The sequence below is a fragment of the Pelophylax lessonae genome, assembly GCF_965119305.1.
Source record: "Pelophylax lessonae genome assembly, chromosome: 1".
Taxonomy (NCBI): domain Eukaryota; kingdom Metazoa; phylum Chordata; class Amphibia; order Anura; family Ranidae; genus Pelophylax; species Pelophylax lessonae.
In genome coordinates, this window is record NC_138768.1 from 282192511 (window position 1) to 282216272 (window position 23762).

At 42.0% G+C, this 23762-nt stretch overlaps 1 protein-coding gene across 1 annotated transcript in view; it reads left to right on the forward strand.

Moving 5' to 3' along the window:
- SLC7A4 (solute carrier family 7 member 4) overlaps nt 1–23762 on the forward strand; it is an 81834-nt gene that overhangs the window by 37267 nt on the left and 20805 nt on the right. The window contains exons 2-4 of the mRNA XM_082270967.1: nt 9156–10208; nt 17459–18153; nt 22316–22424. Of these exons, the coding sequence (XP_082127093.1) occupies nt 9227–10208; nt 17459–18153; nt 22316–22424 (1786 nt within the window). The 5' untranslated portion in view covers nt 9156–9226. The remainder of the gene's footprint in view (nt 1–9155; nt 10209–17458; nt 18154–22315; nt 22425–23762) is intronic.

A 23762-nucleotide genomic window follows, 5' to 3' on the forward strand; every position in this document is an offset into this window, starting at 1 on the left:
ATTGAAATAGCCGCTCAGCGGCGCTCAGCGATGACGTCATCCGTCTTAAAGGTGTATGCGTTCCACCTAACTAGAAAGGTGGGACGCAATGTTGAAAAGAAAATGGTAAATAAGGTTACCAAAGGTACCAGAATCTTACATTACCCCCCCCCCTTAAGGCCGGCTCCGGAAGGCCTATAGCACTGGTTTCTCCGGGTATTTCGAGTGAAACCTTCGTATAAGCCTAGGTGCGTGAACATCAGAGGTATCCAACCAGGTGTCGTCTTGGGGTCCATAGTTCTTCCATCTTATGAGATATTGGAGTTTTCCTCTGTGGATACGAGAATCCAAAATCTCCTTAATCTCATATTCTTCTCCGCCTTCAACTTGTACTGGAGGTGGAGGCAAGAGTAGAGGTGGAGCTTCAGTAGCGACACATGAAAGATGGGACGTATTTTGAGATCTGCCGGTAAGGTGAGTTGCACTGCAGCTTTTCCAATGAGTTTCTTAATTGGGAAGGGTCCCAGAAATAAAGGTCCAAGCTTTTTGCTAGGGATTTTTAATCTTAAATTTTTTGTCGATAGCCAAACGAGGTCCCCAATAGCATATTGCGGAGAAGGTCTTCTACGAAGGTCGTAGTACCTTTTTTGTTGACTATGAGCGTGTGAGATGGTGGTATTAAGTAAACCCAGAGAGTCTTTTATTTGGGTAAGATAATCCGAGGCTACTGGGTTACTTGATGGTAGGATGCGTGGTGGAAGAAGTGTGGGATGAAACCCATAGTTCAAGTAGAACGGACTTTGCTTAGTAGTACTGTGGGTTGCGTTGTTATAAGCAAATTCCGCCAGAGGGAGGAGGTCCACCCAATCATCCTGTAGGTATGATGTGTAGCAACGCAGATATTGTTCTATACACTGGTTGACTCTTTCAGTCTGTCCGTTGGTCTGAGGGTGGTAGGGAGAAGTGAGCTTTCGCTCAATCCGTAGTATTTGACATAGAGCTTGCCAAAATTTGGAGATGAACTGTGAACCACGGTCGGATAAAAGAGTCTTTGGAATTCCATGTAACTTGAACACATGTTTCATTAGTAGTTCCGCTGTTTGTTTAGATGAAGGTAGTCTGCGAATAGCAATGAAATGTGCCATCTTTGTCAGATGGTCCACTGACACTAGAATGGTATTAAATCCTTTGGAAGGTGGTAGTTCTACTATAAAGTCTAAGGACACAACTTCCCATGGGACCTGGGGTATTGGTAGACTGCAGAGTAGACCAGATGGTTTTGTAGTGTCAATTTTGGACCTTGCACAGATGTCACATGAAGAAACAAATTTTTGTACAGACGTCTTCATATCAGGCCACCAAAACTGCCTGGTAAGCAAATTAAGGGTTTTCGTCATACCCATATGTCCTGCCATGGGCACATCATGTGATAATTCCAAGATCTTGGTGCGCATAGTAGGGGGTATGTAGAGTTTGTCGTGGTAATAGAGGAAGCCTTCTGAATCAGTACTTAGTTGTGGTGGAGGTGAATCCAATCCTATACTGTGCAAAATCTCTTCCTTCAGGGAACGAACAACACCAATAATACGTTCATAGGGTATTATAGGAATAGAAGGGATTTCGGCGCAGTTATCTTCGGTTAATCGTGATAACGCATCCGCTTTTTTATTTTTGTCTGCAGGCGTGTAGGTCACTAGGAAGTTGAATCTTAGGAAGAATAATGACCATCGTACCTGCCGGTGGGAAAGAGTTTTGTTAGTCTGGAGGTATTGAAGGTTTTTATGATCTGTATATATGAGTATTGGTAATTGGGTACCTTCAAGTAGATGTCGCCAATTCTCCAGTGCCAGTTTTATGGCAAGCAACTCCTTTTCACCCACTGGGTAATTCACCTCTGGGCTGCTTAGTGATTTTGAGAAGAAAGCAACTGGGTGGAGTGGTGAAGTATTTGTTGGTCGTTGGGAGAGAACTGCTCCTACTGCCATATTTGACGCATCTACCTCCAGAATATATTGGAGGGATGGGTCTGGATGGCGTAGTATGGGAGCAGAAGTAAAGCTTGATTTTAACAAGCGGAAAGCTCCATTTGCTTCTTCTGACCATTTGAATGGTTTCTTTATACTTGTAAGTTGTGTGAGAGGTCTCACAATAGCAGAGAAGTTCTTGATGAACTTCCTATAGAAGTTTGAAAATCCAAGGAATCGCTGTAATGCCTTACGAGTTGTTGGTATAGGCCAATCCAGAATACAGGATATCTTGCTCATATCCATCTTGATTCAGGTTTTGGATATGATGTATCCTAGGAATAATATTTCTTCTTTATGAAATAGGCATTTTTTTAATTTCACGTATAGATTGTGTGCGAGTAATCTGGATAACACAAGTCTTACATGTTTTATATGTTCAGACAGAGATCGAGAATAGATAAGTATATCGTCCAGATATACCACAACACAGACATCAAGTAAGTCTCTAAAGATGTCGTTTATGAACCTTTTGAAAAGCTGCGGGAGCATTACACAACCCGAATGGCATCACAAGATATTCGAATAATCCGTATCTGGTTCTGAATGCTGTTTTCCACTCATCTCCGTCACGGATTCGGATTAGGTTGTATGCCCCTTTTAGGTCCAATTTAGAGAAGTAAGTAGCCCCAGGCACTTGTTCAATGAGTTAAGGGATGAGCGGTAAAGGATAGCGATCCTTTATTGTAATGGTATTTAATTGCCTATAATCGATAATAGGCCTAAGACTTAAATCCTTATTGCGGACAAAGAAAAGTCCTGCAGCTGTGGAAGAAGTAGAGGGTCTGATGAACCCTTTTGTCAAATTCTCATCCAAGTATTCCTTGAGATGAGAGAGTTCATTCTGTGAAAGAGGATAAACATGACCGAAAGGCAATTTGCTGTTAGGGAGTAGATCGATAGTGCAATCATAATCCCTATGGGGAGGCAACACTTGAGCATTTTTCTCAAGGAATACTTCGGACAGATCCTGATAGCATAGTGGTGCAATCTCGTCTGACACCACAGACAGGATCTTTCCATAAGATGGGAGGTTACACGTAATCTCACAATAGTGAGAAGAGAAAGTTAAAGTCCGTCTTTTCCAATCTATGATTGGTTGATGTGTGTGTAACCAGGGGAGTCCCAAAATAATGGGAAAATGGGGTGAAGATAGTATATCAAAGGAGGTGGTCTCCATATGAGACTCGTTAGCAGTGACAAGGAGTGCTTGTGTCTGATTGGTGATTGGACCAGAAGATAGCGGGATACCGTTAATGAAACGAACAAACAGGTTTAGGTTTTGAAATAATAGGTATTTTATTTAAGGTAACAAAACGTGTATCGATATAGTTCCCACAAGATCCTGGGTCGATCATAGCCTTGGTGGTAATCCTAGTCTGGTCCCACTGTAATGTTAAATGAACAAAGAGATAGGGTTTAGAAAAGGAAGTCGTTAATCGCCCTAGCAAGACATGTGAACACTCACCCTCTTTTTTGCGGACAAGGGGACAGACGCTTATCGAATGATCCGGGGATGCGCAGTACATGCAGAGATTACTGGATCTTCTCCTGGCTCGTTCAGTAGTTGATAAAGGTGGGCGTATGGTTCCTACCTCCATAGGAGTAGGGTCAACGGCCGAAATCCGAGAAGGACTAGACAATGGCATTCCCATTTTCTCAGCCTTTCTTTCTTGCAGTCACCTGTCAATGTTGATACTGAGTTGTATTAAGGCATCCAAAGTGCCAGGTAAATCCGCTCGGGCGAGCTCGTCTTTAACGGCTTCTGACAACCCGAGTCTGAACTGAGTTCGCAGAGATGTATCATTCCACCCTGAATCAAGGGTCCATCTTTTGAACTCTGCTACAAAGTCTTCTACAGGTCTCCTTCCTTGTTTTAAAGCCCTCATTTAGATATCAGCAGTACTCTGCCTATTGGGGTCATCATATAAACTAGCGAGTTCCGCTAGGAATAAAGGATAGGAGTTGAGAAGCTGATCATTTTTCTCAAAGAGAGAGTCTGCCCAGGCCTGTGGATCACCCGTTAAGTATGAAATGACGGTACAGACTTTAATTTGATCAGTAGGGTAAGTACGAGGTTTTAGCAAAAAAAGCAATTGACATGCGTTTTTGAATTCACAAAATTTTTTCCGATCACCTGTAAACACTAGAGGAGGGTTTATTTTGGGTTCAGGGGGCTGAGCAGCAGTAAGCTGGGAAAGACGGGTTACCTGCTGTCTCAGAATCTGATTGTCTTCTTTTACTTCAGTAAGAGCAAGTATTAATGCATTTACTTGTTGTGTTAATTGTGTCACTTGAGTGGGTAATTCTGCTGAATCCATTTTTTTAAGGTTCGTTCAATCTGTAACGCTCCTGCGTTTTTATTGTAAACTGGATTTGCAGCTGCAGAATCTCCACTCAGTAGTCATGTAGAGATGTGTTGGAATACCAGATCCAACTCTCCAGACTCATCACTGTGGGCCTGTCTGCTTCAGCATACAGATATACACACACTCAATAAGATGTTCCTGGAGTGATAGGATGTATATGATAGTATGGAGGTGATGTGCTGAAGGGACAGGTGTGAGCAGTGACAGTAATGGTAAGCACTTGATAGTAATGTTCAGGAGAGTAGTAGATGGTAATAGGTAGAATGCAGATAGGTTAGTAATCATGTATGGTAACAGGTGGTAAGGACAGCAGATGACATATACAGGATAGACTAACCCAGTGCAAGGATAGATGGTAGTAGACTCAAGAGATAGCAATCTATGTAACAGTGCAGATGGTAGAATTAGTATGCATAGATAGTAACAGTCCTTAATGTGCAGAAGATGATAGTGTAAGTTAGTTATGGAGGATTCCCCTGTGGGGTACTTATCACTAGTAAGGTTTAGTAAGTAGAGGGGTCCAGTAGTGAGGGAGTGATCCGGTAGCGAGATACGGGATCAGTAGCGAGGTTCCGGTCTGTTCCAGGTAAAGGCAAATAGCTGGAGGTTCCGACAGCAAGACAAGGCTTGTAAGCATGTAGGCACACATTGAACGAACAACGTGAGAGAGATAGCCGCTCAGCGATGACGTCATCCGTCTTAAAGGTGTATGCGTTCCACCTAACTAGAAAGGTGGGACGCAATGTTGAAAAGAAAATGGTAAATAAGGGTACCAAAGGTACCAGAATCTTACAATACCTCTCCCTATACATCCAAGCATTCTGCTGGCATTTCGTGCTGCTCTATTACATTGTCTTCCCACCTTTTAAGTCTTCTGAAATAATTACTCCTAAATCCCTTTCCTCAGATACTGAGGTCAGGACTGTGTCAAATATTCTATATTCTGCCCTTGGGTTTTTACGCCCCAGGTGCATTATCTTGCACTTATCCACATTGAATTTCAGTTGCCAGAGTTCTGACCATTCTTCTAGTTTTCCTAAATCCTTTTCCATTTAGCGTTTCCCTCCAGGAACATCAACCCTGTTACATATCTTTGTGTCATCAGCAAAAAGACAAACCTTACCATCAAGGCCTTTTGCAATATCACTTATGAAGATATTAAACAAAATTGGTCCCAGTACAGATCCCTGAGGTACCCCACTGGTAACATGACCTTGTTCTGAATGTTCTCCATTGACTACAACCCTCTGTTGTCTGTCACTCAGCCACTGCCTAATCCACTCAACAATATGGGAGTCCATGCTCAATCACTGCAGTTTATTGATGTCTTCTATGTGGGACAGTGTCAAAAGCCTTACTAAAATCTAGATATGCAATGTCTACTGCACCTCCACCGTCTATTATTTTAGTCACCCAATGAAAAAAATCTATAAGATTTGTTTGACATGATCTCCCTGAAGTAAACCCATGTTTTTTTTCATCTTGCAATCCATGGGATTGAAGATGTTCCACAATCCTATCCTTTAATAGGGTTTCCATTAGTTTGCCTACTATTGATGTCAGACTCACTGGTCTATAGTTGCTCGATTCCTCACTACTACCTTTCTTGTGAATGGGCACGACATTTGCCAATTTCCAATCTTCCGGGACGACTCCTGTTACTAATGATTGGTTAAATAAATCTGTTAATGGTTTTGCCAGCTCACCACTAAGCTCTTTTAATAATTTTGGGTGTATCTCATCAGGACCCTGTGACTTATTTGTCTTCACTTTAGACAGCAATCTTAGAACGTCTTCCTCTGTAAAGACACATGCATCAAATGATTCATTAGTCATCCTTTCAAGTGGATGTCCTTCTTCTTTTTCTTCTGTAAAAACTGAACAGAAGTATTCATTAAGGCAGTCGGCTAGCCCTTTATTCTCTTCTACATACCTTCCGTCCTTTGTTTTTAATTTAGTTATTCCTTGCTTTAATTTCCTTTTTTCATTTATATATCTGAAGAATGTCTTATCCCCCTTTTTCATAGACTGAGCTAGTTTTTCTTCTGCCTGCGCTTTAGAAGTTCTTATAACTTGCTTGGCCTCTTTCTGCCTAATCTTGTAGATTTCCTTATCTTCATTGCTCTGGGTTTTTTTATAATTACAAAATGCTAGCTTTTTATTTTTAATGATTTGGGCCACTTCTGCGGAGTACCACAGTTGTCTCTTACTTTTTTTGCTTTTACTGACAAGTCTAATGCAATTTTCTGTTGCCTTCAATAATGCACCTTTTAAGTAGTCCCATTTCTCCTGGACTCCATGTAATCCCTTCCAGTCTGATAAGGACTCATTTATGACTAATTTCATTTTTGAAAAGTCTGTTTTTCTAAAATCTAAAACTTTTGTTTTTGTGTGGTGAGACTCTTTCACAGTTCTTATATTAAACCACACTGACTGGTGATCACTAGATCCCAAGGTTTCGCCTACAATGACATCATATACCGAATCCCCATTTGTGAATACCAAATCCAAAATGGCCTCCCTCCGGGTTGGCTCCTCAACCACTTGTTGCAGAGACAACCCCAGTAGGGAATTTAGAATATCTGTACTCCTGGTAGAACTTGCTATTTTGGTTTTCCAGTTTATATCTGGAAGATTGAAATCTCCCATAATGATAACTTCTCCTTTCATTGTCATTTTAGCTATTTCTTCAACTAGTAGATCATCTAGTTCTTTAACTTGACCAGGTGGGCTATATATCACACCTACACGAGTTACTGCATGATTAGCAAACTGCAACGTAACCCAAACTGACTCTATGTTGGCCTCACCAACTTGTATTAGGTTAGATTTAATGCTATCTTTCACATGCAGGGCCACTCCTCCTCCTTTCTTGCCTTCTCTGTCTCTTCTGTATAAAGAGTACCCTGGTATGGTTATGTCCCAGTCATTACTTTCATTAAACCATCTCTCCGTAACAGCCACTAAATCTACATTCTCAGATGCCATTATTGACCCAAGTTCATTGATTTTTTTACCTAAACTGCGAGCCACCTTTTGGACTGCAGCATTGTCAGTCGGGGGATAAGATAGTGGTAAATGTGCTAGCAAATTTAAATAGGCTTGACTAACAAATTTAAAGCATAACTCCACGTTTGTTCGGAAAAAAAAAAAAAAAATTAAAAAACTTTGTTGCAGATTTGTACCGTTTGTTATTCTAAAGAAATCACTGTTTGTTCCTCTGTGCCCCTGGATGAGTCTAATGGGAGTAGTTGCATAATTATCAATCAGCCGCTGCTCCTGCAGTGCTCTGAGGAAAAATTGCAGGGTCTGCATCCCTTTAGACAAGCTCCTATTGAGTGTAATTTACCAAAATTACTTTTTTGTTGCAGGTGATGCCAAAAATCTGACTTGTATCTTAGAGTAGATTTCTGGGAAAATTGGTGAGCCAATCACACAAGCAGGAAATTATGTTTCTGGGGGGTATCCTGTGCACATTCTGTGTATAGAACACCTTCAGGTAGTCATATTGCATTGCACTTTACAGACAATTTACAAAGCTGCAGATTGAAAAGGAAAGGACATTTTTCAAGAACCTTCAATTAATTACTTCTGTCGCAATTGTAAATGCTATATTATATTTTTTTCCCATGATTGTGGAGTTATCCTTTAAAGCTGAACTCCAGCTAACATTTTATAAGCAGCAGTCACAACAGATTTTTTTTTTTTCTTTTTTTTCTTTTTGGGAAAAAGCTTTTATATACATAAAATCTGACAATTGTAAGCACCCCTATCAGTGCTCAAATAGTTTATCGCAACCCTATAACTTCTACTTTTCCAGGACCGCTTGGTCTGTTAACCCTTTCACTGCCAGAACCATTTTTTTTTTATTTTCACACTGAGGGGGTGGGCACACTTTGGTGGTCATAAAAATAAATTGGGCAGCTGTACAGCTGCCTGATCGCTTTCATTAGAAAACAAACAGTTGGTTTGCGGAGTGTACACAAACTTCTGGAGGCTGCAGCTGCCAGGAGTGTGTGTGTAAACCTTTCCCCCAGCCCCACTGCCAGCTAAAAAAATAAACATGTTATTCCTACCTGTTCTGTGCAGTGACGTACCTCTCTTCTGGTGTCCCCCCATCTGCGCTCTTGGTTCCTCTTCTTCTGCCTGCACCATCACAGCAAACTGCTTGCCATGGGGGGCGCACATGGGGGCTCAATCCTGAGCTCAACTGTGTGTGTCCATAGACGCACACAGCGTGGCTCAGGCGCCACTCCCTCCTAACAAGAATTGGTTGACAGCAGTAGGACCCAATGGCTCCCACTGCTGCCTCTTGAGTCCTGTGAAGAGAGAGAACAGTGCTGCATTGAGATAGGACTCAGGTAAGTAGTTAGGGTGCTGGGGGGGGAGATGATCATGGATGTTTTTTTCCTAATTGCAGAGAATGTATTAAGGTAAAAAAAAACCTTATGCATTTACAACCACTTTTTAATACCGCTTTAAGTGCTTTTTTTTTTTTTTGTGGGAGGCTATAGTTCATGATTAGAATTATTATTTTGACATTTTCTCAGTTTAAGTAGAACTCTGACCATTTGTGTAATTTTAGACTTAGGGAGGAAGGATTAGAACCTTGATGAGGTTTTTATTGTCTGTATCTTTACTGGGACTGAGTTCTGAGTTTTCCCTTTTGCTTCCAGTTGGGACAGGAGTAATGGGTATTCCAACAGAAGAAACTGAGCCAAGTCGGGTAAGTTTTTAGAACTTTTAGTAACTAACCTTTTCTTATATTTTTTTTTGATTACAGACTGGCTGATATGAAGGAATCTTCACGCTAATCCACAATCCTTGGCACGTGGTAAAGAAACACCTTGCAAGATGGGGAACAGCTTACCTTCTACTGCCGCCTTTGTTCGGTTCTGCCAGAAACTGAACAGGGTGAAGACTCTGGAAGATGACTTAATGGAGACTTCGCTAAAGAGATGCCTTTCCACTCTTGACCTCACCCTTTTAGGCGTGGGTGGAATGGTGGGTTCTGGTCTTTATGTACTTACTGGCACTGTAGCCAAGGAAATAGCAGGCCCAGCTGTGGTCATATCATTCCTTATTGCTGGATTTGCCTCTCTACTTGCAGCTCTGTGCTATGCTGAATTTGGTGCGCGGGTGCCAAAAACTGGTTCCGCATACATGTTTACATACGTTTCAGTTGGTGAAATTTGGGCATTTTTGATAGGCTGGAATGTGATCTTAGAATATATGATTGGTGGCGCAGCCGTGGCAAGAGCTTGGAGTGGCTATCTGGACTCTATATTTGACCACAAAATAAAAAACTTTACTGAAACTCACATTGGAACCTGGAATGTGCCGTTCTTGGCTCACTACCCTGATTTCCTTGCTGTGGGAATCTTGCTGTTTGCCACAGCATTTATAACGTTTGGGGTTAGGGTGTCATCCTGGCTGAATCACATCTTTGCTGCCATTAGTATGGGAATAATAGTTTTCATCCTCATATTCGGCTTCATCCTGGCAGACCCAAAGAACTGGTCAGCTGAACATGGAGGCTTTGCTCCGTTTGGGTTTTCCGGTATTATGTCTGGCACTGCCACGTGTTTTTATGCCTTTGTTGGGTTTGACGTCATTGCAGCATCAAGCGAAGAAGCAAGGAATCCTCAGAAAGCTATTCCCATTGCAACTGCTGTGTCTCTAGGCCTTGCCACAGGGGCGTACGTTCTGGTGTCCACTGTCCTGACTCTTATGGTGCCTTGGAATACATTGATACCTGACTCTGCCCTTTCTGACGCTTTTTACAGGAGAGGCTATTCCTGGGCAGGATTTATCGTAGCTGCTGGATCCATTTGTGGTAAGTACTAAATATGAAGTTCATTTTGGTTTGTTATTTTGCAGTACAACATAAATTCACAATATTTTGGCACAGGGCTTCCAACATCAGTCCCTAACCCCTTCACGTTGAAGGGTTAAAAAGGTTTTAATGCCTATGCACAATTTTGCAACTTTGTCATGTGTTAGTAAAACTGTACATATCATCACAACTATTTTGTGCATCCAGGTGGATTATACCTTGTTTTTTTCAGGACAAATTTGGCTTTCATTTGTTAGTAAATGGTTATGGGTAGCTTCTTTTTTTTTTATATATATTTTATCAAAAAAACTGGCCCAAAATAGTAAAAAAAATCATTTTTTTAAATTTAGCTGTATATTCTTGTTACTACCATAACCTTCCACCAAAGAACAACCCAAAAAAAATTCTGCTCCTGGCGATCACAGAGATACCACATATGTGTATGTCAGTTGTTGTTTGTACCCGTAGTACAGCCCAAAAGCAATCGTACACTTTTTTTTTTTTGGATGCTAACATAAAAATCCTGCCCAAAATATACTGACCCTGAGCTTGACCTTTGACCCATACCAACCCAAACACTAACCCTAGCACTGACCTAGATCAAACCTTGATCTAGGTATTTTTTTTTTTTTTTTTTACACACACTTATTTTTTTCCTCTCTGCAAGGAAAGAGAAACCTTTATATTCAAAGAGAGAGAAAAACACATGGACGGGCTTCACAGTGACTGAAAATCAAAGGCTAACACAGCGATCTGGTGAACCAGAATCGCACTGTGCGGGCACGCTCCTAGCACATCGGGAAATGGAGGAGCATATATGCGGCCCCATGGAAAAAAGCACAGTGCAGTGGGGCCACATATATGTGTTACTTCGGCGGGAAGGGGTTAAGTACCCCACACCGGTCATGTTTTCAGGATTTTTCATCTTGCGTAGGTCAGCGTCAATGGCTTGTATTGATGACCAATACTTTAGCCAAAGAAATGAGGGTTCCTGAAGACTGAGGTTGGGTACCACTCTTTTAGCACAAGGATAAGGATCTTTATTGTAGCCATGTAGTTGTAATTGTCAAATCTCATTTGCCCCCGCTTAAAATAACTGTCACTGTTTTGAAAATAAGGATCATTACCCTGGTGTTTTAGCTCTTTGAATTGAGCCTTGGGTGTGAAACTATAATTAATAATACCTTCACCCCCTCTCCGACCACACCTGCCTTTAAATGTCAAACTTGCTTTGGAAAATAACAGCTGGCTCATGAAAGATAATACCTGCCACAGGACAATACAGACAAGTCTTATTAAAAACACAATACCTTAGGAATACATCAGGCTCCTTTTTGGTTCTTGATCCCATAAATTACAATTTACACAACACATAGTAGCCGTTTCTACACTAACTGCTTGTGACCATAGTGTAGGGGCAAAAACCTAACCTGGACCGGCAATCAGAGTTTGACACACACACTTTCACTCCGTGCAATGCAAAGTACACAACTTGGAAGAATGGGATGTAATTTCCCTGTGCCATTTATAAGATCAGCTATTCTCAACCAGGATTTCACGGGACCCTAGGGTTCCGCCAGAGGTTTCTAGGGGTTCCTTGAGCTGTGGCTGATTGAACTTCCATCTGATGGTGCTTGCATAGTTTTTGGGCCAGCGCCTCTTAGCAGAACCAGCAGTATGACACCAATGATCTTTCTAGTGATCTGTAAGGGTGGTCATTCTGACCACCAATGTAAAAGGGGCATTTTTCCCACTGGCCACCAGTGTAAGGGGCATTCTCCCACTGACCTCCAATGAATTGGTTTTATCTGGGGTACCCCAAGACCTGCAAATTCTTTCAAGGGTTCTTCTATGGCAGTGATGGCGAACATTGGCACCCCAGATGTTTTGGAACTACATTTCTCATGATGCTCAACTACAATGCAGAGTGCAAGAGCATCATGGGAAATGTAGTTCCAAAACGTCTGGGGTGCCAAGGTTCGCCATCATTGCTCCTATGGTAAAATGGTTGAAAAAGGCTGTATTAGATTGTTCTGGTGATGTGAGAATGAGGGAATGCCCTCATGGTATACTATAATAACTTAGGGGTGTCCGTAATGAGCATTTTAAAAACGTCATCTTTATAGAAAATGGTTTCTGGAGCAGGGAGTGTCTTCACAATTTGGAAGTTCAGTGTGAGGAAAACAAATCGTGTGTCAGCAGGTCAAGTAGCATATTGGATTATGTCAATCCTAGTAAGTTTTAATAGGTTGTCCTCCATAATATTTAGGACTTGGTGTGAATGACTTGACTGTGGTAAGTGACAGCTATTGATTCTTTTTAGTTATGTGTTCTCACATACCAAATGTATTGCTCATCTCACACGCACTTAACATAGTAGTGTATTTGTTTTACTGTTAACGTATGTGTGTCGTGTGCATGTTTCAAGGGTAAAATCTTTATTTTTTTTTTTTTTTTTGTGCTATTTGTCAAGTTGCAAAATGTTCTTATTAAAAGTTGGAAGTTCCACTACTGCTGCCACTGTAAGGGCTTGTTTAAATGGGGGGGGGGTGTTTGCTTGATGTGCTCTGCAAATGTAAGTCAAATGCTGGTCAGCAGATTCTCATTGACTTCATTAGTGTCAATAGTACTGCATTTTTTCATATTGGGTTGCGTTTTGGACTATAGACAAATCAGGCCAAACACATCCTCTTCTCGTCAAATACTGCGCTATGCATTTAAAACGCATGCCTCTTGAGTGGAGCTTCACTCCAGATGAAAAAAGGTTGTCCTGACGCCCATTCACACAAGCCCTAAACCTGAAAAAAGCCTAAGGCTCCATTCACACCTGGGCGTTTTTAAGTGTTTTTCAGCTCCAAAAACGCTAAAAGAAAACGTTCCAAAACGCCCAACAAGTAAAACCCCATTCATTTAAATGGCCCCTGTTCACATCTGAGCGTTTTGCAAAACGCCTGTAGCTGAAAAAAGTACATGAGCTTCTTTTTGGGCTGATTACCAGCGTTTTTGATAGATGTCAATGCCTGCCTCCAAAAACGCCTGAAAATCGCGGTAAAAAACGCGGTAAAACGCTATGCTCAAGTGTGAATGCAGCCTAAAGCTATTTTTAACAAAATAATTGTGATTAATGAAGCAGGTTGTATAATTATAGGAGTCTTGCTGAATAAATCTGCTCAATCTCACAATAACTAGATGGAGTACTTGAGCTTTTGCAAAACTGTTTCAAAGGATGGGCCGAATTTTAGTTACCGTATATACTTGAGTATAAGCCGACCTGAGTATAAGCCGAGACCCCTACTTTTACCACAAAAAGGTGGGAAAAATCATTGACTCGAGTATAAGCCTAGGGTGAGAATGCAGGGCGGCGGGCATGGTACAGGAGAATGCAGTGTGACTGGCATGGTGCAGGAGAATGCAGGGTGACTGGCATGGTGCAGGAGAATGCAGGGTACTGGCATGGTGCAGGAGAATGCAGGGTACTGGCATGGTGCAGGAGAATGCAGGGTACTGGCATGGTGCAGGAGAATGCAGGGTACTGGCATGGTGCAGGATAATGCAGGGTACTGGCATGGTGCAGGAGGATCCGGGGTTGTGGGCATACTACAGGAGATGCAGTGCTGTGGGCATGGTACATGTGGACCATGCCCGCAGCACTGCATCCCTTGTAGTGTGCCCGCAGCCCTGCATAATGGCAGGTAGTGAAGCTGTTTCACTTACCTGTTCCAGAGGCGCCTTCATTTTAAAAATGGCGCCGCCCGGCGCCGACACGTCATTGCGCACGCGCCGCCGCCGCTCGTATACTTTCGGCTATTCCCGGCCTCTCCCGAGCGGCGCCGGGAATAGCCGAAATCACACGAGCGGCGGCAGCGCGTGCGCGGTGACATGTATGCGACGGGCGGCGCCATTTTTAAACCTTAAACCCGTCGGAGCGGACAGGAAACTTTTTTTTTTTCCTTGACTCGAGTATAAGCCGAGGGGGACGTTTTCAGTACAAAAAAAAAGGCTGAAAAACTCGGCTTATACTCGAGTATATACGGGTATTTAGGTGTTGAAAAGCAAGTGTCAACCTGATAGTGTCTACAGTACATTAAAATGAAGGGGGCCTATGTATGTAATAGAAAATTATTACAACCATTGGTGTGCACAGCCTATTGCATTAGGGTGTACATGCACCCCAGAGCACAAACACATGTTTGTGTATATCAGCAGAGCAGTGGACAGTGTCAATAGGGCAGTGGACCGTGTCAGTACTTTTTTTTTACAATGTTATTTTATTTGGGGGCTTTGGTGAAATATCAAGGGTCCTAAACCGAGAGAAAGGGACTGAGGACAAAGCTTCCCTAGTCCCTTTTATCTGCAGTCTCAGCTGCACTGGACAGTGAATGAATGGGAAATGCCCTTTGCTGAGCAGCTTCCTGGTCATTCACAAACTGAAGCATAGTCCCTTTTCTCTGCAGCCTCCGCTGCACTGGACAGTGAATGAATGGGAAATGCTCTTTGCTGAGCAGCTTCCTGGTCATTCACAAACTGAAGCATAGAAACACTTTATTATGCTTTATTTAGGAATGCACACAGCAGCGATCGTTACAGATCACTCACTGTGTTCATTCATCCATCCTAAAACATCCTCAGCAGCCAGCGGGAAAGGAGAGGAGGGAAGCTGGCAGCACTAAAGGGTAGAGACGGGATGCCAGGAAGCAGGGGGAATCTGCACCACACAGGGGGACCAGGGTGTGTCCAGGACCCATAGTTGTATTGAATGGTGCAATTGCCTAATTTTGGAACTGTCATGTTGTAGTTTTCAGGAACTTTTTAGGGGCCATTCACACTGCCGTTATTTACCATGCATTAACACATGTGCCTTCACCCATGGTGTGTCCTGTGTTGGGTTCTGGGTTAAGGCAGCTCATTTTGAATGGGCTGCCAACCCACCAGAATGGACAAAAAAATGTATGCTACACCCGTATTAGGGTATGACAATTAACATGTTGCTAATCGCCAGTCACCTTCACCCCGTGACAGTGAGTGGGGGTTCCTTTCCCCCGCAGCCGCTGTCGCATTTAAAATTGGCATGGCTCCTCCCTCACAGCTGTGTCTTTCATTTATAGTGATTTATGAATGAATTACAAATTTTGTCTACCACCATGGCAGATCGACTTGTAGCTCTCCATGGCGAAAAGGTGCCCTCATAGTAAATTGACACTTCCTGCAGCTCAGCAAATGTCTGCCCATACAGAGCTGTATAAAATGTCTGCAGTAACCTAATGTGACTGCATCCATGATCCACTGAATGTGAGAAAATAATATATTCACTTTTTTTTATTGCTAAAACAATTGCATGCATTATTTTTTACTCAAAGCGGAACTTATCCTTTTAATAAGTTGCTGCATGTCACAATGCATTTTAATGCAGCATGTTTATTTTCACCCAAAGTACACAAACGCAACAAATTGGTGTGAACTGGGCCTATTGGGGAAAAATAGATTTTATCCTGTTATTTTGAATGGACTCTTGAGGTTTCAGGGCATCCTTCAGCAGAATGGGTAGGGTCATGGAATTTATTAGTAAGAAGCCCACAATTATATTGTCACCAAAAGATTTCTTGCAGTGAAGATGCGAAAACCTCGCCCCTTTTGATCTATATTGTAACGACACCCGGGTATGAAAGGGGTTACAGTCGTTTAGGACATTTCATTCCTGAACACAAAGACAGCTACCGGACACTCCACTCAGCTGAACAAGAAACCCATACGAGTAACCCCCCCCCCAAGTACGAGACGAGGCTCTGTATTGAGGGTCAAGCAGGAATCAGACTCTTTATTGAAAAGGAATACACGCTTTATATACACATTAGAAATAATGTAGTCACTACATGAACAATGACCCAAATCCAGCCCCGAACATCACACAATGGTTACATAACGAGCCCCCAATACACATTACTCCGAGTGTCAATACATTCCTTAGCAGACAACAGGGGAGTTCATTAGCACACTTAACAATAGGTGAATGGAAAGCCACCTCAGACAAGAATATCCCAATTTACTTATTCAGACAAAAGCAACATCGTTAAGCCCCGTACACACGTACGGATCGTCGTCATACAAACGTCGGCGGACGAAAGATCTGCCGATTGTACGCGTGTTAGTATGGTGCCTCCGACAGCTGTCTGCGCACAATCCGCAGACAAGAGTCTTTCTTGCAAACATGAAAATTTTTGTCTGCGGACACCAGAACGGACGATTGTTCGCCTGTCAGTACAGAAATCAGCCGACAGACCGCAGATTTGCAAGACTGGGCATGCTCAGAAAATAAAAAACACAGGGAAAGTTAACCATTACATGACATCACTTCTGCAGTCAGCTGAAGTCTGCGGACAAAATTCTTGTGCTGTCCTTGTGCTGTCTTTGCACTTTTCAACAGACACCGACATCCCGGGGAGAAAAGACGAACATTTGTATGACGACGATCCGTACGTGTGTACGGGGCTTAAGACAGTCGGTCTCCACATTAAACTTCCTGGAATGCCCATATTAGGAGTTGTACTTCCTGGTGAGAGACCTCACAATGTACAGGGAATAAAATCTTCATATTTCAAGAGATATTTCCTGGTCACCCCGCGCCCAAAGTGACTTGGAACCCGTTCACATCTCTGCTTTTTTGACCTATATTAATTAGAAATAAAATAAAAAAATAATCAGACCAGTTATAGTAAGATGAACAAAAGACCAGTAGAACCTCCTTAGAACACAAGATGTGTACGTGTCTAACATCACAAATTCTAAATATAAGGGGATTTTTCTTAATTTTAGAAAAGTACGGAATTTGCATGGTTCCAGCCCATATCCACTATCCTAATGAGGATTAAACCCTTTTATTTTTGGGGTTTGTGATAGAATGAGGCATGCAGATACCTTCTAAGAAGGTTCTACTGTGCTTAGATAAAAAAATCAAACATTTTCTACCTTAGGCAAGGATTAAGGACATGAATTTAAGAAGTAATAATGTATTTACTTAAAGAAAAATGCATTTTATTTGGGAATTTGAAATTTGTAGAAAATGTAATTTATTAAGAGGGAGGGGAGGAGGGAGGAGAGACTATCTTAAGGAAAGGGGTGAAGGTCCTACTTAAATGATGCTTTATGTATTGATCATCTCAATTTGTGTTACATAGCAAGATAATAGTATTGTACTTCACATGATCCCCGTAAATGAACTGTTTTTTTTTTTTTTTTTTTGTTTTCTTTTACAGCTATGAATACAGTTCTGCTAAGTAACCTCTTCTCCCTACCAAGAATTGTTTATGCCATGGCTGAAGATGGACTTTTCTTTCAGTTTTTCGCCAAAGTAAACCCAACCACCAAAGTACCAGTCATTGGAATTGTGGTGTTTGGTATCTTGATGTCTCTACTTGCTCTGATTTTTGACTTGGAAGCGCTTGTGCAGTTTCTGTCTATTGGCACATTGCTGGCCTATACCTTTGTTGCAGCTAGTATCATCGTATTGCGATTTCAGCAAGAGAAAGTTGACACTTCAGCTGCAGGTGATCTAGAGCAAAGTCCTCAGCACCGAGAGTCTGGAGTCAATTCAGATAGGATCATTGGGGAGGAAATGAAGGAATACGAGTCTTTCTCTGATAAGCTTCAGCTGGTTGAAAGTCAGAAAAAGGCCAAAGAGCGTAGAGAAACTGGACACTTGAAAGCTGCCTTTGAACCATACCTTAGGTTCCTGAATGACTATTATCCTGGAGAGGTGGTCACTATTGCAGTTGTGACAATGATGGTCTTCGCCATCTGCATGTGCTGCATCTTGGTATTTGGAAGCAGTCAGCTACACCTTCCCACATGGAGTTTTTATCTTCTGCTTGTGATCTTCATGATTGGGTTCCTTATCAGTCTGTTCTTAATCTGGGTCCATGAGCAGCAAAAGAAAATAAAAACATTTCAGGTAATTATATGTCAGAAAACCTTTTTCTGCTAATATGCTATACAACATGGGTGTCCAACCTTTTGGCTTCTCTGGGCCACATTGAGTGTAGAGAAATTTTCTCGGGCCACATATAAAATATATAATATAGTTAAGGTATATAAGTAATAAAACACCGCTGCGCCCTTCCCGCACTTCTGCGCCCCCCCCAGCACTAATTTAACACAACTAGAGGATGATCCCTTCCAAGGCAGCCTCTGCCTACAGTTAGTTGGAAGCCGCTGTGGCCGTGCCCCCGACCCGACTTCCTTCCTCCCCAGCATTTTCGTTAAGTGTACAAATTTTTTCTTTTACGAGGATGAAATAATAATTGTACACAAAATTAACAATTGTAAAAGATCACCTTGTAAAACAACTCATTCAGATTAAAATAGAAATGAAAGGCAAAACATTGCTGTTTAGATAGTGATCACATTCCCTCTGTTCTCAGCTGCATAATAGCTTGGGGAGGAGAACACCGATCTTCCTAGTGAAAGGCTGTGCAGGGGGATGTGTGTCAGGATAAGTCTGATCATTGGAGAAGAGCAGGCTGAGTTCCCAGCACAGCTAGAGAACTGACCACAGTGTGTTCTCCTGCTTAGTGTGGTCAGTTGTTTAACTAGAGAGCAGAGGGACTGGCAGGAAGACCAGGGATTTCACACAAACGAAGCAATACAAAGAGAACAGGATAATTTTTCATACAAGTTCATGGTACAGCAGGCACATATCAGGAATATGAAATGTTGGGTTTACATACTCTATAAAATAGAAGTATGTTTTTTTTTTTTTAAGATTCAAACTCACTTAACTGAATGCAGCATCGGTGTCCCCCGCCGGCTTTAAGAGCTCAGTGTTAGATCGCTTGAGCTGAGGAGGGGATGGGAGCAAGCCGCTGATAGCCTAAGCTGGGTGCCAGTCCAGGCATGTGGGCAAGTCCCAACTTCATTGTTGCAATCTTGCCCAAGCCTGGGCCAGCTCTGTGGAGTCAGCCAACAGCGGGCTTCAGCTCACTGTCTGCTGAAAATAGGTTACAGGAGTGCACTACGAACTGCACTCCTGTGATCCACAGGAGACGTACAGCCAAACAAGCTTTGGCTGTACTTCTCTTTTTAAAGTTGTGAGTTTGTATGTATCTGCATTCACTTTACAGAGAGTACTTGGCAAGTGTTTTTGGAAGTTTCAGGCTACACTTGAGCTGAGCGTTTTTTCAGGCATTTTTCAAGCATTTTTTAGGTGTTTTTGAGTAGCTTTTTTTAGCATATTTGCAAATATTATAGGTGCTTTTTCAGGTGTTTTTCTTTTAGGTGATTTTGCTGTGGCCAATAGCAACCTGTGTGAGGTATGAAGTGATGCTAGATTAGGGGAGGAGAGCTGCTGTTTGAGCTGAAAATGCTTGAAAAAAAAAAAAACGCTAAGTTCTCACTGTTTAGGTGTTTTCCATTAAAGTCTATAGGGACACTAAATGCTCAACTCTGCCTGAAAAATAGAATGTACTTTTTTGAGCAACAGGCATTTTACTACAGGTTACCAAACTCCCAATGTGAACGGGAGGCCATGTGAACAGGAAATGAATGGAATTTTGCTTGTTGGGCATTTCTGAGTGTCGAGCTTCGAGCTAAAAAACGCTCAAGTGTGAACGGGGCCTTAATCTTGGACTTGCAGAAATGTACTTGGGAAAATTGTAGAAAATCAAATTTCTTAGCATGGATGTTGATCTCCTCCCTAAAAAATGCTCTGTAGGATTTCACTTGTGGTTCAGGAACTTTCTAAAATACTCCATTGTTTGGAGCGATTGCTAGTATTCTATTACACTTGTATGAGATATTAACACTTTGAAAACGTTTTACATACTATCAATGCATTTATCCTCAAGTTTGACTTTTTATTCTACCCATTGGCTTTCGATTTCCAGTTCTGTACATTTTTATACTTCTCTTCTCTTCAGTCCCAAGGCTCTGTACTAGGGCCCAACTCCTATTTTTTTCTCTATACCTCTTCCCTGGGCCAGTTGATGACCTCCCATGGCTTCTAATACCACCTCTATGCTGACCACACCCAGATCTATCTCTCGACTCCTCAACTTACCCTCTTGATCGGCTCCCGTATCACAAATTTACTGAGCGACCTCAGTATGAATGTCACACCACTTCCTCAAACTCAATCTTTCTAAAACCTGAGCTTGTAAAATTTCCTCCTCCCCATGACTTTACCATTGAGATTAACGGCACAACCGCTGGTCACTCCACACATGCCAAGGTGCTGGGCGTAATCCTAGACTCTGACCTTTCCTTCAGCCCCCAAATCTAATCACTGGCAAAATCCTGACGCCTTAAACTCCGCAACATTTACAGAATTCGCCCCTTCCTGACTGACACCACAAAACAGTTTGTTCACTCCTTGGTTATTTCCCGCCTTGACTAATGCAACTCCCTCCTCACTGGCCTACCTTTACATAGGCTATCCCCCCTTGAGTCTATTATGAATGCTGCTGCTTGACTAATGCACCTTACTAACCTATCCTTGACTGCTGCCCCTCTTTGCCAATCTCTTCACTGGCTTCCCTCTACCCCATCGTATAAAATTCAAAATACTAACCACAACATTGCCCCCAGCTACATCACTAACCTCATATGTAGATATCACCCAAATTGTCCTCTCCGCTACTCCCAGGACCTTCTGCTCTCTAGCTTCCTTGTCACCTCCTCCCATGCTCGCCTCCTGAACTTCTCCAGAGCCTCTTCCATCCTCTGGAACTCCCTGCCTCATTATGTCCGGTCAGCTCCTACCCTGTCTGCCTTTAGGCGATCCTTGAAAACTCACTTATTCAGGAAAGCCTACCCCCCCTCCACCTAAGACCTGTACTTGAGTCACTTCCATCAGATCATCCCCTGCAACTGTAACCTTTTGTACCACATCCCCCTCCCTTTAGATCAGGGGTCTCAAACTGGCAGCCCTCCAGCTGTTGCGGAGCTACAAGTCCCATCATGCCTTTGCCTATGGGAGTCATGCTTGTAACTGTCAGCCTTGCAATGCCTCATGGGGAATTGTGGTTCTGCAACACCTGGAGGGCCACCAGTTTGAGATCCCTGATCTAAAGGGAGGGGGATGTGGTGCAAAAGGTAACAGCTGCAGGGGATGATCTGATGGAAGTGACTCAAGTACAGGTCTTGGGTGGAGGTGGGCTAGGCTTCCCTGAATAACTGAGTTTTCAAGGATCGCCTAAAGGCAGACAGGGTAGGAGCTGACCGGACATAATGAGGCAGGGAGTTCCAGAGGATGGAAGAGGCTCTAGAGAAGTTCAGGAGGCAAGCATGGGGAGCTCCGTGAGCAGGACCCTCCTATTCCTTCTGTATTGAACTGTATTGTATTTGTACTGTCCCCCTTTATATTGTAAAGCGCTGCATAAACCATTGGCGCTATATAAATCCTGTATAATAATAATAATAACATATGCAATGATTGACAAAGCTGCTAAAGGAAACCTAATACATGATAAGGCAGCCTTTTGGTCTGTATTATCATGTGTAAAGTTAGCATGCCTTATCTGCCACTGCAGCTTTATAAGCTAGTACAATAGACAGACCTACTGTTCAAAATTTAGATTGGAGATCATTTACCATATGTTGTCTGTGTATACTGCTACAGACAATTTTTAGTGCCTCTTGACATTTCCGCACAAATGTCCAATATGCATAAACAAAGAAATTTATAGGCAGGAGACCTAACATCCAGGGCGGATTTTAAAAAGTATCATAAAGGGTTTCCACCATGCTAAATTGAAAAAAAAGTGCCATGTAACCTGTAGTGCCTCATATATGTTCTGCACAGTGTCACTAGGGCAGCCAGGGGCCAAACCTCTTTTATTTACCATAATCTTGTACGCATCACAGCAAAATTAAAGGAAATGTCGGTAAATTAAATTCTTTCTTTCTGTTAGTCCGCTTATTCATCAGTTCTACAGACTAAATAAGCAAAATTGTAGGCAGAAAAAAGGTAATGCTAAATTAACTGAGCATTCAGAAGCCTGGAAGCATTAATCATTATATAAAAAGTGTTTTGAGTAAATTAAATTAGTACATATGTGAGTCATTTTTATGCGCATGTGAAGTTTTTAATAGAGTGTTTGTCAACCTTAAACCCATAGGTTCCACTTGTACCCCTAATTCCAGCTCTGAGTATCCTGTTAAACATCTATCTCATGCTTAAGCTGAACGCTATGACATGGGTGCGGTTTGCTGTATGGCTTGCTGTTGGTAAGTTTTTTTTTATTCAGTATTTTCTTTTCACATAAGACCCAGGTCAAAGTCTTGATACTTTTGCGAATCAGGTATATATACTAAGCACATTTACTTTTATTATGGGCAGTAGCAAAATACCACATTATGGCCACTAGATGGCTCTGAGGAGCGAAGGAAATTATGTCTATGGGCAGCACAGTGGTGTATTGGTTAGCACTTTCACCTAGCAGCAAGAGGGTCGCTGGTTGGAATCCCAACCACGACACTACCTGCCTGGAGTTTGCATGTTCTCCCTGTGCCTGCGTGGGTTTCCTCCGGGTACTCCGGTTTCCTCCCACACTCCAAAGACATGCTGGTAGGTTAATTGGATGCTGTATAAAAAAAAAAAAAAAATTGGCCCTACTGTGTATGAATGTGAGTTAGGGACCTTAGATTGTAAGCTCCTTGAGGGCAGGGACTGATGTGAATGTACAATGTATATGTAAAGCACTGCGTAAATTGACAGCGCTATACAAGTACCTGAAATAATAATAATAATGTCTGTGTAACAATAGATACAATGCAGCAATTCCAGAGAATGCCAACGAAAATTGCCAAAAAAAAGTAACCATTTCATTTTTTTTACTTATTCCCTCTAGGGTTCTCTATAATAGTCATTTTATAGTCTTCAGAACAATTCTCCCAATACATTCACAGCATATTCCCAAATATGCTACAAGCCCTCTTCTAGAAGTAAGATTTCTTGACACATGGCTCTCGAAGAACTCAGATGTGATCCCTCTCTTAAAAATACTTTGTGCCTCATTGCACCAATGGAAGTGTCATGGCCATAAGAATCCTTTGACTCTTTCTTTCAGCTGTATCATTTTTGTTAATAGCGCTGTAGGAAAATAGATCACAATACACCATGCATTAGACTAAAATTATTTATCAGTAGTCCACTGCCTTGAGTGTGTCCTCTACTGGCTTCATAATGGAAATATGAAATATTAATAAACTTATTTTTCATATCAGTCCAAGTAAATAAATGGTTTTAAAGCTTGGAAATAAAAAACGATAATGGGCATTGTAGACTACTTACTAGAAAATGTTGACACAACTCCCTTTGAGTCAAGTACAGTGTGAACTATTTTCTGTCTGTTTTTTGGGGTTAATTTATTATAGTTTTGATAAAAGCTGTGTTCTGCAAAGTTACTGTCAGTGAAGGCCAATATTTAAACGGTATTAAACCTGAAAGCAAACCTCTATTATACTGCAGCTTACCAATTCTCAGATGTGGTGGGTACATTAGACTTTTTTTTTTTTTTTCTCCTGGTGATCTACTCAGTTATTTTTCAACAGAACAAGCTACCG